This window comes from Balaenoptera acutorostrata, chromosome 9 (assembly GCF_949987535.1).
Source record: "Balaenoptera acutorostrata chromosome 9, mBalAcu1.1, whole genome shotgun sequence".
NCBI lineage: Eukaryota > Metazoa > Chordata > Mammalia > Artiodactyla > Balaenopteridae > Balaenoptera > Balaenoptera acutorostrata.
This window is the reverse complement of record NC_080072.1, coordinates 2443030-2458898: the sequence shown is the minus strand read 5'-3', so window position 1 is coordinate 2458898 and position 15869 is coordinate 2443030. Positions and strand designations below refer to the sequence as shown.

The 15869-nt window shown below is 49.4% G+C and overlaps 1 protein-coding gene across 8 annotated transcripts in view; it reads left to right on the top strand.

Moving 5' to 3' along the window:
* Positions 1–15869, top strand: part of NAP1L4 (nucleosome assembly protein 1 like 4) — a 79763-nt gene that overhangs the window by 43036 nt on the left and 20858 nt on the right. For all 8 annotated transcript variants that reach the window (XM_057552097.1, XM_057552096.1, XM_007171141.2 and 5 more), the window contains exons 6-10: positions 2588–2674; positions 4127–4258; positions 8022–8093; positions 12544–12683; positions 13890–14035. In XM_057552097.1, the coding sequence (XP_057408080.1) occupies positions 2588–2674; positions 4127–4258; positions 8022–8093; positions 12544–12683; positions 13890–14035 (577 nt within the window). The remainder of the gene's footprint in view (positions 1–2587; positions 2675–4126; positions 4259–8021; positions 8094–12543; positions 12684–13889; positions 14036–15869) is intronic.

Here is a 15869-nt window from a genome sequence, read left to right as displayed (position 1 = left end):
CCAGGTCACTTATCCGTTCTTCTGCCTCAGTTATTCTGCTATTGGTTCCTTCTAGAGAATTTTTAATTTCATTTATTGTGTTGTTCATCATTGTTTGTTTGCTCTTTAGTTCTTCTAGTTCCTTGTTAAACGTTTTTTGTATTTTCTCCATTCTATTTCCAAGATTTTGGGTCATCTTTACTATCATTACTCTGAATTCTTTTTCAGGTAGACTGCCTGTTTCCTCTTCATTTGTTTGGTCTGGTGGGTTTTTACCTTGCTCCTTCATCTGCTGTGTATTTCTCTGTCTTCTCATTTTGCTTAACTTACTGTGTTTGGGGTCTCCTTTTTGCAGGCTGCAGGTTCGTAGTTCCCGTTGTTTTTGGTGTCTGCCCCCAGTGAGTAGGGTTGCTTCAGTGGGTTGTGTAGACTTTCTGGTGGAGGGGACTGGTGACTGTGTTCTGGTGGATGAGGCTGGCTCTTGTCTTTCTGGTGGGCAGGACCACATCTGGTGGTGTGTTTTGGGGTGTCTGTGACTTTTTTATGATTTTAGGCAGCCTCTCTGCTAATGGGTGGGGTTGTGTTCCTGTCTGGCTAGTTGTTTGGCATAGGGTGTCCAGCACTGGAGCTTGCTGGTCGTTGAGTGGAGCTGGGTCTTAGCGTTGAGATGGAGATCTCTGGGAGAGCTTTCGCCGTTTGATATTACGTGGGCCCGTGAGGTCTCTGGTGGACCAATGTCCTGAACTCTCCCACCTCAGAGGCACAGGTCTGACACCCAGCTAGAGCACCAAGACCCTGTCAGCCACACGGCTCAGAAGAAAAGGGAGAAAAAAAGAAAGAAAGAAAATAAACTTATTAAAATAAATTATTAAAAATAAAAAAATGTTTAAAGTAATTTAAAAAGAAGAAGAAAAAAAGAAGAGAGCAACCAAACCAAAAAAGGAATTCACCAATGATAGCAAGCGCTAAAATCTATACTTTAAAAAAAACAAAAAAAAAATGCTCAGACAGAACCCTAGGACAAATGGTAAAAGCAAAGCTATACAGACAAAATCACACAAACAAGCATACACATACACACTCACAAGAGGAGAAAAAGGAAAAAAATATATATATATATCTACATATATTAAAAAAGAAGGAAGACAGCAACCAAATGAATAAACAAATCTACCAGTGATAATAAACTCTAAATACTAAACTAAGATGAACATAAAACCAGAAACAAATTAGATGCAGAAAGCAAACCCCAGGTCTACAGTTGCTCTCAAAGTCCATCGCCTCAATTTTGGGATGATTTGTTGTCTATTCAGGTATTCCACAGATGCAGGTACATCAAGTTGATTGTGGAGATTTAATCTGCTGCTCCTGAGGCTGCTGGGAGAGATTTCTCTTTCTCTTCTCTGTTCGCACAGCTCCTGGGTTTCAGCTTTGTATCGGCCCCGCCTCTGCGTGTAGGTCGCCTGAGGGCGTATTGCTCAGACAGGACGGGGCTAAAGGAGCAGCTGATTAGGGGGCTCTGGCTCACTCAGGCCGGGGGGAGGGCGGGGTATGGAATGCGGGGTGAGCCTGTGGCGGCAGAGGCTGTCGTGATGTTGCACCAGCCTGAGGCGCGCCGTGTGTTCTCCCGGGGAAGTTGTCCCTGGATCACGGGACCCTGGCAGTGGCGGGCTGCACAGGCTCCCGGGAGGGGCGGTGTTGGATAGTGACCTGTGCTTGCATACAAGCTTCTTGGTGGCGGCAGCAGCAGCCTTTGCATCCCATGCCCGTCTGTGGGGTCCGCGATGATAGCCACGGCTCGCACCCGTCTCTGGAGCTTGTTTAGGCGGTGCTCCGAATCCCCTCTCCTCGCGCACCCCGAAACAATGGTCTCTTGCCTCTTAGGCAGGTCCAGACTTTTTCTCGGACTCCTCCCGGCTAGCTGTGGCGTACTAGCCCCCTTCAGGCTGTGTTCATGCAGCCAACCCTAGTCCTCTCCCTGGGATCTGACCTCCCAGCCCCCACCCGTCCCGGTGGTGAGCAGACAAGCCTCTCGGGCTGGTGAGTGCTGGTTGGCACCAGTCCTCTGTGCAGGGAATCTCTCCGCTTTGCCCTCCGCACCCCTGTTGCTGCACTCTCCTCCGTGGCTCCGAAGCTTCCCCCTGCCCACCTCCCGTCTCTGCCCACGAAGGGGCTTCCTAGTGTGTGGAACCTTTTCCTCCTTCACAACTCCCTCCCAGAGGTGCAGGTCCCGTCCCTATTCTTTTGTCTCTGTTTTTTCTTTTTTCTTTTTTCTTTTGCCCTACCCAGGTACGTGGGGAGTTTCTTGCCTTTTGGGAAGTCTGAGGTCTTCTGCCAGCGTTCAGTAGGTGTTCTGTAGGAGTTGTTCTACATGTAGATGTATTTTTGATGTCTTTGTGGGGAGGAAGGTGATCTCCACGTCTTACTCCTCTGCCATCTTGAAGGTCTCCCCGAATGTTATTCTTTAAGCCCCCAAACTTAGAATCTTAAGCTATAAAAGCATCCAGTTTTCAGTCTTTTTATACACGTTATTTACAAGTTCACTGTCTTTACTCTCAAGTTTCTGAGTAACTGAATGTAACGCTAAGAAGATCTTGTTTTTACTTAGAGAAGGGAGTTCATCACTGGGGACGCTGAGCCGACAGATGCAGAATCCGAATGGCACAGTGAAAACGAAGAGGAGGACAAATTGGCCGTAAGTTTTTTTTAACGAGTGCCGCTTGTGTTCTGTTTTAATGCTGTTAGAAATAAGATGGTTTTGGGTGGTGATCTAGTGGTTAGGATTCGGCGCTTTCACTGCTGTGGCCTGGGTTAAATCCCTGGTCTGGGGAACTGAGATCCCGTGCAGCACGGCTGGTGGGGAAAAAAAAGAAATTTGATGGTTTTCTTTTACAAAGAAAAGAGTTCCTAACAGTAGGTGTGGCTTCAGCCTTAGGTTGGGTGTTTAGATTTCTTTATGACAGTGAAACCGGACAGCTTGGTTCTGTTAGTTAATGTGATGAGCCAGACACAGTCCCCTTTCTCAGCCGTCGGTGGCACCTCTGCACAGTGGTACAGTGAGATAAGGGATCAGGGGAGTGAAGATTGAAACATCAGAAGAAGTCTTAGTCGAGAGAAAGCAAAGACCCACAAGGGAGAGCACAGCTGTGTCTAGAAGGGCAGGTACTAGAGGGTGGGCTGTGGTGGGGAGAGCACACTGGAAACACCCGTGCCATCCTGCTCGGGGACCAGCAGTGACAGTGAAGTAGCCCCAGTGCACCTCGCCACTTTACATTGGTAAATGGTCCTTTTGGTGATATGCCCTGTCCATCACCTGCTTGCAGCCTTTTTTTGGTGACGGGTATCATACCAATGCCACGGAAAGTCCCAACATGACAAGGTGAACTTTGTTGGCCTGATTTTACATTTGGGAGTGGCTTTTCTATCCTATAGTATAAACTTCCGGGTTTTATGTTTTTGTTTTTTTAAGTGTATGTTAGTTTTGGTAGCTATATATCTTTCTGATCTTTTAAAAACATGTAGAATCTGGTGTAGTTGAAGCCATGCCTGTGGATCAATATAGTTGTGGATCAGTTCTTCATTGTGCGAGGAAAATCTGCCCCTGTTAACTTAAAAAGCCCCTTGTGATCATGTCCTCCTAAGAATCACATGTCAGGCCCGTGATGTTAGAAAAGACTACCCTCCTCACGGCCACGTCGCCTTTCTCGTCATCCCCCTGATGTTTGCATGGTGCCTCTGTCCCGACATCTCCGTATCCTTGGACATGCAGCTTGTGGGGCAGTTTCTTGCTGCGGGAGATCCTGGAGCATCCCTCTGGCGGTGATTATCCCAGGAGGGACAGCGAGCCAGCGCTGGGCAGCCTTCCCCAAGTCGGGGGGCACTGTATCAGCTCTGCAGCTCTTTCCCCTTGATCTAAAATTACATCCTGGAGTTACATCTGGCTGGAGTGCCTTAAATGCTTTGTTCCTCAGAGACGTTGGAAATTGTGATGGGCACAGTGGTCTTGGAGATGCAGTTTCAAAGAGCAAGGGTTTTTGATAGAAGTTTACATGGGATTCTGAAAATATGGTCTGTATTAAGCCATTCAATTATTTCTGAAGTTGTTGCTTCATGATAAGTATCCAATTTTGCATCTTTATTTTTCTAGGGAGACATAAAAAATAAAGCAGTCATAACGGAAAAAGAAGCAGCAGCAGCAGAAGAGCCAAACCCAAAAGGAATTCCAGAGTTCTGGTTTACCATCTTCAGAAATGTAGATATGCTAAGTGAATTAGTTCAGGTAAGCACACAGGCACATTCCCACTTTATAGAAGACATTATTTATTTGTGAACTTTCAACAGCATGTCTAGCAGTTGTTGATTGTGGGTGGAAAGGCGCCTTCTGTGACCATAACTCAGAGGAGTCAGGGTCCCCGGGAGGCCTGGCTGCAGCTGGAGCCCCCGTGCGCCCTCGTGTAGTGGTCCTCTCGGAAAAGCCTGCCACGCGGAACCTCAGCCAAGCTTAGGGTCGCTTTGCCTCCTGTAAAGTGTCTGTTGTCTCACCCCAGGAAGCATGTTAACAGATTCCAGACCCTTCTCTACCTCACAGTGATGTGGACAAGTGAGAAGCGTGAGGACGAGGGGCGGGAGTGGAGGGGTTGATACTGAGCGGTGAAGTGTGTGTGCGTGCGTGCGTGTGTACACATGGACCCGTGCGCGTGTACACATGGACCCGTGCGCGTGTACACATGGGCCCGTGCGTGTGTACACATGGACCCATGTGTGCATCTACACACAGGCACACGCTCGCTGGCACGCGGTCTTCTGTTTTGATTGATTTTTGACATTTGAAATGGGCCTGTTGTGCCGCCTTGCTAGTTGTACAAATATTTAACAAGTTGCTAATAATTTCTAATCATTTTCCTTGAAAAAGTCTTTTTTTTTTTAAATGGGAATGGCCAAACTTTCTTTGTCTTGCCTTGTTGAGCTTTCTCTAATGAAATGGTGAACCAATTAAAAGGTAACAAATGTGACTTTCCCTGAGCTGAGTTATGGTAGAAGTTTCCAGAATTCAGAAATAGGTACTGCTCAGAAGTCCACAGAGGGGGTCATTTCTGCATTTGGACTTATTCCAGACGGGTCAGCACAGTGCTTTTATATCAGAGCACGGCCACAGGTGGCGTGCAGTTAGCTCGCTCTACTGCAGTTTGCAGAGGTTTCACAGCTGCAGTTAGAGTGGTTCCAGAGAGTTGCTGCGTTGCTGCGTCTGCTGCCTGCCTTGTTGAGTGCTTATCTGTAAGCCAGAACTGAAGAAAAGGTGGAGGGGATGAGTTTCTTACTCCCCTTCCAGACGGGGGGAACATTTAAAATACATGACTTAACAATAGCCTGTGTTTTCTTGTCTCACATGAAAAGGTGCGGTTTAAGACTACTAGACCATTGGGAATTCCCGGCGGTCCAGTGGTTAGGACTTGGCAATTTTACTGCCAGGGCCCGGGTTCAGTCCTTGGTTCGGGAACTAAGATCCCATAAGCTGAGTGGCATGGCCAAAAAAAAAAAGAAAAGAAAGAATACTAGACCAAGAATACTAGAAGACTAGAATGCCATGAGCCAGAAATTTATTGGGAAAATTGAGTAATATATGCTAGAACCAGATTCTCACCCTGCCTGTATGTTAGTCACTTGGGCAACTTTTAAAACTAAATAGCAGCATCAGTGCCTCCCCACCCCCAGGTCAGCGAGAGTTTGAGGTGTTGTAGACGCTCTCTCATGATTCTGATGTACCCTCAAGGGTTGAAAATCCCTGTGCCGGCAGAGCAGATGGAGAAGGGTGTGTGTACCTGTCACTGGGACGCCTCGTGGAAGTGCAGGCTCTGAGTCAGTAGGTCTGGGTGGGGCCTGAGGATCTTCGTTTCTGATGTGTCCCCCAGGTGACGCCCGTGTTGCAGGTTGGGGGCGCACTGTGAGTGGTGGCAGGGGTGTCATGAGGTAGGCTTTTTGGTGCCAGTTAGGCGACTTGATTGGGAGACCTGGCTCCCGGTGTTGCCCGGCCAGCCAGTTAGTAACCCAGGGATGGCGCTGCTGCTTTGTCTGTAGCATTTCTTTGGTTTGGGGGGTAGTGGTACAGTCAGTTGTACTTGAATGAGGTGTCTCTTCCGTTCTCCCCAACACCTCTGTCTTAGTGTCAGTGCTTCAGTATTTATGCCACAGAGTGTCTCGCTGCTTTTTGTCTTACAGTTGTAAAAAGACGTGTCATTTTTTGAGTACTCATTTAGTATGCAGAGAGTGATGAAATGTGGTTTGGGCCGTTTATAACCTGAAGCAAGTAATGGTAGTAGGTTCCATTTTGGTAAGATGTTAAATCCCAAAGGTGGGCTTGGCTGTAGGTCCTTGGGTTCTCTGTTGGTGGTGGTCAAGATAGGACCAAAAGCAGAGTTTTGAAACTTAGGGAGAGCAGCTTTAAATCAGTCCCTGAGTTGCTTCCATTGTTGGCCCTGAGTTTTGAGCCTGCTAACTTAGGGCTTTCCGTTCTGGTCTGGGCCATAGAAGGTCCTTGGCCCTCAAGGCGTGCGGCTGTTGGAGGAGATCTAGAACATGATGGCCGTCTCCTGGCTCTGGGGCGGTACCAGTGGGTGCTGCTAGTTTGACTGCAGTGAGCTTGAAGATCCCAGTGCCGCGTATTTGGAAAACGTACTGGTGATACGTTCGCCTTGGCGATTCTAGAACTAGGCATACGTGCTCAGTTAGTGATACACGTGATCTTGGAGCCAAGTGTTTTCTGGTTCTAGAATTTAGGATTTGACATCTCAGACTGATGTGGCCTTCTTTGAAAACTGTTTTGGACTTACTTTTTGTCTAGAGACTTGGAAGGTGCCTTTGTTACTGCTTTTTTTTTGGTTTGTTCTATGCAGGCAGACCTCGGAGACATTGTGGGTTTGGTTCCAGACCCCTGCAATAAAGTGAATGTAGCAGTAAAGTGAGTCACATGAATTTTTTGGTTTCCCGGTGCGTCATAAAAGTTAGGTTTACACTATACTGTAATCTATCTATCAAGTGTGCGATAGCATTATGTCTCAAAAATGTACGTACCTTAATTTAAAAATACTTCATTGCTAGAAAATCCTAACCATCGTCTGACAATGCAGGGTTGTCACAAACCTTCAATTTGCAACAAGAACAACAAAAAAAAACAAAAAACAAACCAGAAAACCCACCAAAATATCTGTGAAGCACAGTAAAGTGAAGTGCATTAAACGAGGTCTGCCTGTGATGTAGAAAGAATTTAAAATTGGGAAGTTGGTAGTTATCAGGCTCAGCGGAACCTCAGGAAATCCTTTTGGTCCAGTCCCCAGACTTCCAGGGTGAAGTGACTGTTTCACAAATAAAGCACCTCTCGTGAGTATGTGGTCACTGGGTTTCAGGTCCTGTGATTTTTTTTTTTCTGAGTTTTTCTCAGTTGGCCTTTCTCAAATGACAGGCCCTGGTGAACTTCTGTGTTTGCATAACGATGACTCGTAAAGGCATAGAGCCATCGTTAGAAGCTCTTCCGTAGTGCCTGCCATTAGGTCTCAGACTTGCTTTGTGAGTGTCCTTGACTGTGTTTGTTGGATTTGGGATATTTATCGCCACGTGCCCTAAGCGGGGGGAATTGGCTGCCAAGGTCAGTAGCTTGTCCAGGCATTTCTTCTGATTCTGTCTCTTAGGAGATGCTGAGGACCCGCAGTCTTAATTGATGGCATTTCTGACCCCGTCTGTACTGGCAGCTGGTGGGGCTGTGAAATCAGTCAGGGCTCTTGCCCCTGGCAACGAGCGCGATACCCTTCTGGCTTGGCATTGGTGGTTACCAGTGCTCCGTGCCAGACAAAGGTGGCACCTCATTGCTGCCACTCTAAGACTGCTAATGACTGAACAAATTTGGGTGGCTTCCTGGGAGTGACAAGGACAGAATTCCAACAGGGCTAATTATCCAGTATCTAGGAGTAGATGCAACCGTGACTCAGTGAGGACATGTGTGCTGCCTGTAAAAGCTCACCAGAACTTTCTTTTCTTCTCTTTATGCTTAGGAATATGATGAGCCAATCTTGAAACACCTGCAGGATATCAAAGTGAAATTTTCAGACCCTGGGCAGCCTATGGTGAGTACTGGTTGTTTGAACTCCTGGCTGGTGTCAGAAAGGGTCAGGCCACTAAGGGTAAAGGGCTTGGAGCCAGAAATACACACCCGGCCACTCACTTGTTGGGTCACTGGAGCGAGACGCGTATTGTCACATCGCGTCCCTGGGCCTCACCCGGCCGTGTGCACAGCCGGACGGTCGCTCGGAGCACCAGCTGCGCGGGGGCAGACGCGGGGGCAGGCGCAGGAGGGGACTTCTCGGACGTGGCGTCCGCCGTGCCATGCTGTGGCTTCTGGGCTAGTTTGTTCCTCTGTCAGGTGGGCTGACGTCATCCTTCCCCTGAGTGCCTCCCACCTTTGTGAGGATGGAGTGTATGTAAAACAGGCTGCAAAGGATGGTTGGTGCGCATTCAAATATAAGCAGCACTTTAACAGAAATCCAAGATACTAGTGAAGGACATGGACTAGGTTTTACCTTTAAGAATAACTGCAGATAGATAAGACGGAAAAACTGTTTCCCTGCTCTTTGATTTGTCTTGAAGCACATCTTTCCAGAATGCTTGCTCTCATGGGCTGCCTGCCGGTTAGTGAGGGGAGTCTGACCTAAGCCAGCCTGTCCTCTTCTGTGAAGCAGCCTTGAGGCGGTGATGCCTGAGCTGGGGTCCTCGGGGAGCACTGTTCGTGACCGCCCGGTCTGCCTGTGGCTGGCGGGTTCCACCCCAGCGCCACACAGCTGGCCGCCTGCCTGTTGGCTCTTGGCTTCAGGTCTTGAAGACACAGTGCCTGAGGGCTGTGGGGCTGAGGCCCGGCCTCTCCCCCTCCCCACCACAGAGCGGTGTGAGGGGGACTCCCTCTACCTCGGCCTGCGGGTGATGCCTGCTGGGGGCAAGGGGTGGGGGCACACACACCTGTATCTGTCCCTTTCCTGGTCTGCTCCACTCTGGAGGTGACATTCGCATCCCTCTGCAGAGCCGGAGTGACGCCTGTGCACAGGTTGGGAGTCACTCTGGTAGCTGAGGGAGCCCCTTCTTTCCTTCCACACCCAGCTTATTGCAGTGCCTTCCTCTTGTCGATTTCTTCCCAGTAATCGCTCCTCACCTGTGCGAGGCTTGGCCACAGTGTCCCCTAGAGGCCTCCTGTGGCAGAGTGCTGTGGTTTGCTGTGATGGGTGTGAATTCTCTTTCCCTCTCTGTGTGTGTCTCTGTGTGTGTGTGTGTGTGTGCATGCGCGCGTGCACGCGCACACCTGTTTGATGATTCCCTTGGTCCATTCCCTTTCTTCCTCAACCCATTTGTCTTATATTTTCCTCGGTCTCTTCCGTGGCTAATAGACAGGCTGGAGCCCTAGCTGTGGTGGACTCTAAGCCATTGTGAAAGTCAGATGTGCTTGTATAAGAAAACTTAGAAAGTACAGAGAAGTGTACAGAACGCTCTGCACTCTGTCTTTTAGAGATAACTATCAGCAGCTTAGTGAATTCACCCATAGTTTGCCCTTTTTAAACTTATTATGAAATGGGGGCTTCCCTGGTGGCGCAGTGGTTAAGAATCCGCCTGCCAGTGCAGGGGACACAGGTTCGAGCCCTGGTCCAGGAAGATCCCACGTGCCGCGGAGCAACTAAGCCCATGCGCCACAACTACTGAGCCCGTGCACCACAACTGCTGAAGCCCGCGCTCTAGAGCCCGTGCTCCACAACAAGAGAAGACACCGCAATGAGAAGCCTGCGCACCGCAACGAAGAGGAGCCCCCGCTCGCCGCAACTAGAGAAAACCCGCACAGCAACAGAGACCCAACGCAGCAATCAATCAATCAATCAATCAACAAATAAATAAATAAAATGTCTAAAGAAAATAAAATGAAACCGCCTTACTTCAGAGTGAAACACAGCCAGGGTGTTCGCCTCTCCCCAGGGTCACTCTTCAGGGTCACCGTGTTTGTACCTCAGCAGAGTGGGGTCCTAGTGTGTGGACAGTGTCACGCTGCTCTCTTCACCTCATGCAGGCCCCACGGGGTGGAAGACAGTTGCTGCATCTGTGGGCTATAGAAAGGTTCAGCATTCCCCAGAATATGCTCCTGCCGCCACCACCCCGTTACAAGTTGTTGCACCGTGATCAGCTTACTTGAGCCCCAGGCTTTTGCTTACGTTTCTGATGATTCCCTCAGTTAGGTTCCTTGTAGTGTCATTACTGGGTCGAAGGAGACAAACCTTTATAAGGCCCAAAGGTGGTCCAGTTCACACTCCTGATGATGCTAGTAGTATCTTTTTACACTTTTCTTTTTGGAATAATAACATTTTTTGGTTTCTTTCTATTTTGAAATAACGTCCAGCTTAGAGCAGCACTGCAGCAGCAGTACAGAGAATCCCCACATGTCGTTTGCCTGGACTTGAGTCGTCTGCTTTGAGCACATGGGCAGCGTTGCCTGGGGCCCGCCTTCCCTCTTCTCAGCACAAGTGCCAGCAAAGACAGTAGCAGCTGTGTTCACTTTGCTGGGCAGAAGAGATGGAATTTTACACTTAATTGCGAGTGTGGCTGGGCATTTGTCATATGTTCATGGCTGACTTGGCTGTAGGGGGGTGTGAATGAGGTCGCCTCGTCCTTGGGCCCTTTTCTGTTGGACTGTTAGACACTTTCTTTAAATCATCCCCAGTTGTGTTTGACTCATTCTTGACTAAACAGAGGCCTAGGGAAAGAAGGAAAAGTAAGAAAATATGAAGAAAGGAAGTAGCACCCTTGGTTTGGAGAAATGGCAGGAGAAGGAAATGGGGAGAGAGAGAGGAAAATAAATAATTCTGTCCATATCTATATGGACGTAATGAAGGACGGAATAGAACAGTGCCATTCGTTAGCCCAGCCCAGTCCCCAAGGTGGCTCATCCACACCTGTGGTCACCACCCTCAACAGTTCTCAAGTAAAGCAGTCTCCAGTGACTGAAGTCCAAGATAAAGACCGGGTTTATGGGGCCTGGGGTCAGGCTCCGGAGAGCCATGGAGAGGGATTCCACCGACGTTCTGATCCCCACAGCTGCCGTCCTGCCCTTGCTGCACTTCAGTTTCGCCAGACTAGTGACTTGTGCTCGTTGACCTCCCTTCCCCTCCAGCCCACACCACGCTGGCAGGGGTCAGTGGCGACCTGGCCAGATCCCTGCCATCCCTTCTGAACACTGGCAGGACCGCCTCCGATCCTCTTGGCCGCTTGTGTCTGTACTTTCCAGGCCCTTGTGGCCCTTCTCTTCCTCATCCCCCTCTTGGGAGAGTTTTTATTTCACTTCCCCTTGTGGAAGTGGTTTGTTTTTAGTCTTCTTAATTTTTTTCTCAACTGATGGTTGTACCATTACAATAAAGATAGAAATAGCTAACATTTAGCAACTAATGCCTGTAAACCTGGTCCCGTTCTAAGTGCTTCCATAGATTAATCCTCAAGTGAACTCATGGAGAGAAAGGGTTGTTTATTCCATTTTGCAAGTGAGGAAACGAAAGCACAGGGATGTTGAATAGCTTCCCAGAATCACACGGCACTGACGGGCAGAGGCTGTCCAGACCCAGAGCCGGTCCTTTAGACTGTCTCTGTTATTTACTTCCCCCAGGTTGTCTTGTCAGGAGGGCTGAGGTCAATACCTTTGCACGTGCTGCTGCATCCATCCAGGTATCTTTCTGAAATAGAACGCATCCCTCAAAACAGAATTATTGGGTCCCAGAATGTTTTTTATTTTGTTAATTTTTTGATGTTGCCAAATTGCCCTTCACAAAGCCCTTTACAGTATATGAGTGCCCCTGGCTTCCCAAAACACTTGCCAGTACCATGTGTTCTTTGGACATTTTGCCCAGAAAGGGGGCGTCTCATTTTATTTTTCATTTATAACTGTGCGCACGAATATCTTCTGATTTGTTACTACTGCTTTGTACACCCCTTTGTCCATTCCTCCCATGCGTGTCTCTAGGTCTGAAGAGTGCTTTGTGAGTGAAGGGTGAACTTGTCCTTGGTGTGGTTTGACGAGGCCCAGTCAGTGCCTCCCCTTCTCTCCCCACGTGGAGTCTTGGCCCTTTCGCTGCGCGGCAGAGAAGGAGCTGCTCTGCCCAAGAGAAACGAGAGGGAGACGGGGCTGTGCTGCCGCCTTCTGCCTCCAGACCCCCACCCTGCTGTGCTCTCGGGGAAGGGAGGGTGGGGCAGCAGCGAGAAGCCACACTCCCCAGGAGAGCTTGTCCTCCCTGGCAGGGGAGGCGGCAGGGGCCCTGAGGGTGATGGGTGTTTGCCCGCCTGCCGCTGTGCTTTAACTTTGTGCTGGTGGTTTGGCAGTCAGCAGGTTCTTGTGATGTGGCCATACCTGTTGAGCTTTTCAGTCACGGCTTCTGCCTGTGGTATCACGCTTAGGGAAGAGCTGGGTTCCAGTAAGTGCTGTGTGACTCATAAAGTCGGTCGCTAGTTATTCATAGATTTTAAGTGGTGCTTAGCCCGAGTTTTTGTCTTTTTTTCCAGTCTTTTGTATTAGAGTTCCACTTTGAACCCAACGACTACTTTACCAATTCAGTCCTGACAAAAACATACAAGATGAAGTCAGAGCCAGATAAGGCCGATCCCTTTTCCTTTGAAGGTCCTGAAATAGTTGACTGTGACGGGTAAGGAAATGCCATTTCAACTTCTTTTTCTGAAACAAAAGCAGGAGATGGTTTTACAACTTTACAAGTAAGATGGAAGTTAGGAATAAAGCAGAAAGCCTTTAATCTGTTTAGAAGCCCAAAAGACAAAGATTGAAATTAAAGAGTCTCTCTGGGAATATGATGGCTGGCACTGGGAAATGTATCATGTGGTTACGTGGGCCAGGGTTTGGGGTAGTGGCCCAATTTCCTCGTTTTAATGAGGGCATTGGGATCTCCAGTCACCTTAAGTGAAGCAGTGGTCATTGAACTAATAAATTCCTCTCAGCAGGTATTTGTTGAGTGAATGAATGAGTCAGTACAGGGCAGCGCTGGCCTCGGTGGGGCAGCATGAGTGTGGTTGGCCTCAGGACTGAGCACCTTGGTGATTGCAGCCCGTGGCCCACCAAGGAGAGTGGCTTGGAGTTCACGCCTCTTGGTTGGTTTGAGACAGTTTGGGAAATTGTTTTATTCTTGATTGAAACAATTATCCTTATTCACTGAACCAAGTACTTATCCTGATGAATCTCCCTGTGTGAGTAATACAGAACTCTGTTAAAATCCTGCTGGACTGAAATGGCCAGAGTCATGTAGATTGTTTCCCACGGCCAGGCCATCGGGTGAGAAGGCCTGCCTTCCCAGGCATGTCCTTGAGCAGACGCTATTCAGACACTGCCAGGGCTTACCTGTTGGTTCAAGGTGATTCAGAGCGCGGTCCCCACCAGGGGCCGCTCGGCGCACTTGGAACCCTTGTGTCTTGCTCCGGTCACCAGTGTTTGCAGTCGCCACCTGCTTGCTTTCTCCAGCTTGTCCCACTCGCGTAGTTAGTTGTCTTGAGAATTCAGGCGCCTGAGTGGGTGGCTTCCTGTGCGCTGTGGGTCTGTGAAGGGGCAGCAGGTGACAAGCCCTTGAGCGGGCATGGTCACGGGAAGAACGTTGGAGGACCCCTGCGAGACGTGTGGGGGTTAAAGCTGTGCAGCTGCGGGAGTTGCCGCGCTGACAGCCTGCCTGGCGGCGCCCTCCACCTTCACTGGCCTTCACGCGAGCTCACCACGTGCCGGGTGCTTGCTCGCAGGTTGTTAAGTTGTTTTGGGGTTAAGCACAGAGCTGTGATTTGCTCGCTGGGCACACGTGTGACCAGTTTTTCTCATGGAGTGTGTACCCGTGATCACGGTCTTGTCCCTGTAGGTGTACCATTGACTGGAAGAAAGGAAAAAATGTAACAGTCAAAACCATCAAGAAAAAGCAGAAACATAAGGGCCGAGGCACCGTCAGAACAATCACCAAACAAGTCCCCAACGATTCCTTTTTCAACTTCTTCAATCCGCTGAAAGGTGAGTGGGCTGGGTTGTGACTCCAGGTTACACACAGAGTGACTGTTAACATCGGGAAGTCGGTTCTGGTCCTCGGGCGAGCGCTGGGGGGCGGGGCCGTGGCTGTGCGGGCGGCGCCATGGGTGCCTGTCCTGGCAGGAGGGTGAGCCCACGGTGGGGGCGGGGGGCGGGGGGAGGGGTCAGCGCGGCTACAGCCTGCAGGGCGTCGGCCCACCCCTCCCTCTCAGGTGGGTTTTTGGTTTTTTCTTCGAGCCTTGGTATAGAGCACAAGGGGTTTGGGAACTAATATATTGTGACAAACACAGACTTAGGACAGAATCATAGCTTGGACGCTTGTTCTCTGCTCCCCGCTCCCACCCCCCAGTAAAAGAGAGATGGAAGTAGTAATGGCTCAGCCGCTGGTTTTGAGGAAAATTACTTGGAAGTCTTCACATAATTTCCTAATCCTGAGAATTCGAAGGTCAGACCCGCTGGCAGCGTTAAAATATGGATATGAGGGGAAAACATTTTCTCTTTATTTTCAGTGAACAAAAAACAGTTGGAAATAAATGCCAGCCCTGATCTAGGTAATTGGTGGCCCTTTGAGTTGTCTGTCGGGGGCCACGGGGTGGCTTCCCTCTTGACTCTGACCCTCGTGCCGAGTTACCAAGCTGCCCATCACCATTCAGTCCGTTGTTTTTCACTGTTGTGGCTATTGTCTGTGACTTGTCTTTGAACCTGGAAGATGCCAATGTATATCAGTTCTGGGGACAAGAACAGCCGTAAATGTAGTTCTTAAATTTCCTTTTTTGGGAAGATGCCTTTCAGAGCCTCACGTGGGCATATGGGAGGCTTCCTGTATAAATTCACCGTGAAGCAAAGGGGCTTTGGTTCCTAAATTCAGTGGCTTTTTTGGAAGTTTTAAATAATTAATAACAATTAAAATGGAATCAAGTGGACTCAAGAATTTGGGGGTGATTTTGGGGGTTCTAAAACTGTATTGTGTGGTTGCACAAGTCTAAAAATGTATCAGACGTCATTGGATTGTATACTTCAAGTGGGTGAATTTTATGGTATATCACTATTTTTAAAGTAATTGAATAAACGTAATATCAAGTGATATGCTCTATGAAAAGGAATAGAGGATGTCAGTGGTGGGGGTGATGGAGTGGTCAAGGAAAAAAATCAAAATTGCTGAAATGCTTTTTGAAATGAAGGAAATAAAAGATGGCTAGTCAGCACCCTGTTTGGCTTTAATCCTACAAAACTGGTCCAGAAGTCAAGTGAGGAAGTCCTTGTGCTGATTGCTGCCCCTGAGGCCAGAGTCCCCGAACCTGCATCTTGAACAGCGGGTGGGACTCTTACAGGTCGAGGCTCGGGCCGCCCCACCGCCCACGGGGAGGGGTGCTCGCACCAGCACCTGCTCCGCCGTGGCTGAGATGGCACGTGCCCCTCTCTGTGCTGGCCACGGAGACAGACCTTGCAGCAGAGGGGCGACAGGGAAGACACAAAGGCAGGGTGAGCCCGGCAAAGGGGACGCGACGCCTGGCGAAGCGTCACTGGGCTTCACTGAGCGCGGTTTTAAGTCTGTGTTTTCTTGGTTCCATGTTGGGCTGTAGTTCGGCACCAAGGTCTGTAGGGCCGTGGGTGCTGGAACCGAATCTCAGCCCACCTTTTGTGTGGAGCGCGGGCCTCTGCTGTGGGTGTCGGTGAGTAACGTCGCCCTGTGCGCTGCAGTCTTTGCGGGAGGAGTGGCTCAGCACGACTCTCTCCTTCCCCTTTGCAAGCAGGCAGGGGTGCAGCTTCGACCTAGCTGAGATGCGGCGCCTCAGTCACACAGAGGACTTACGGCCTT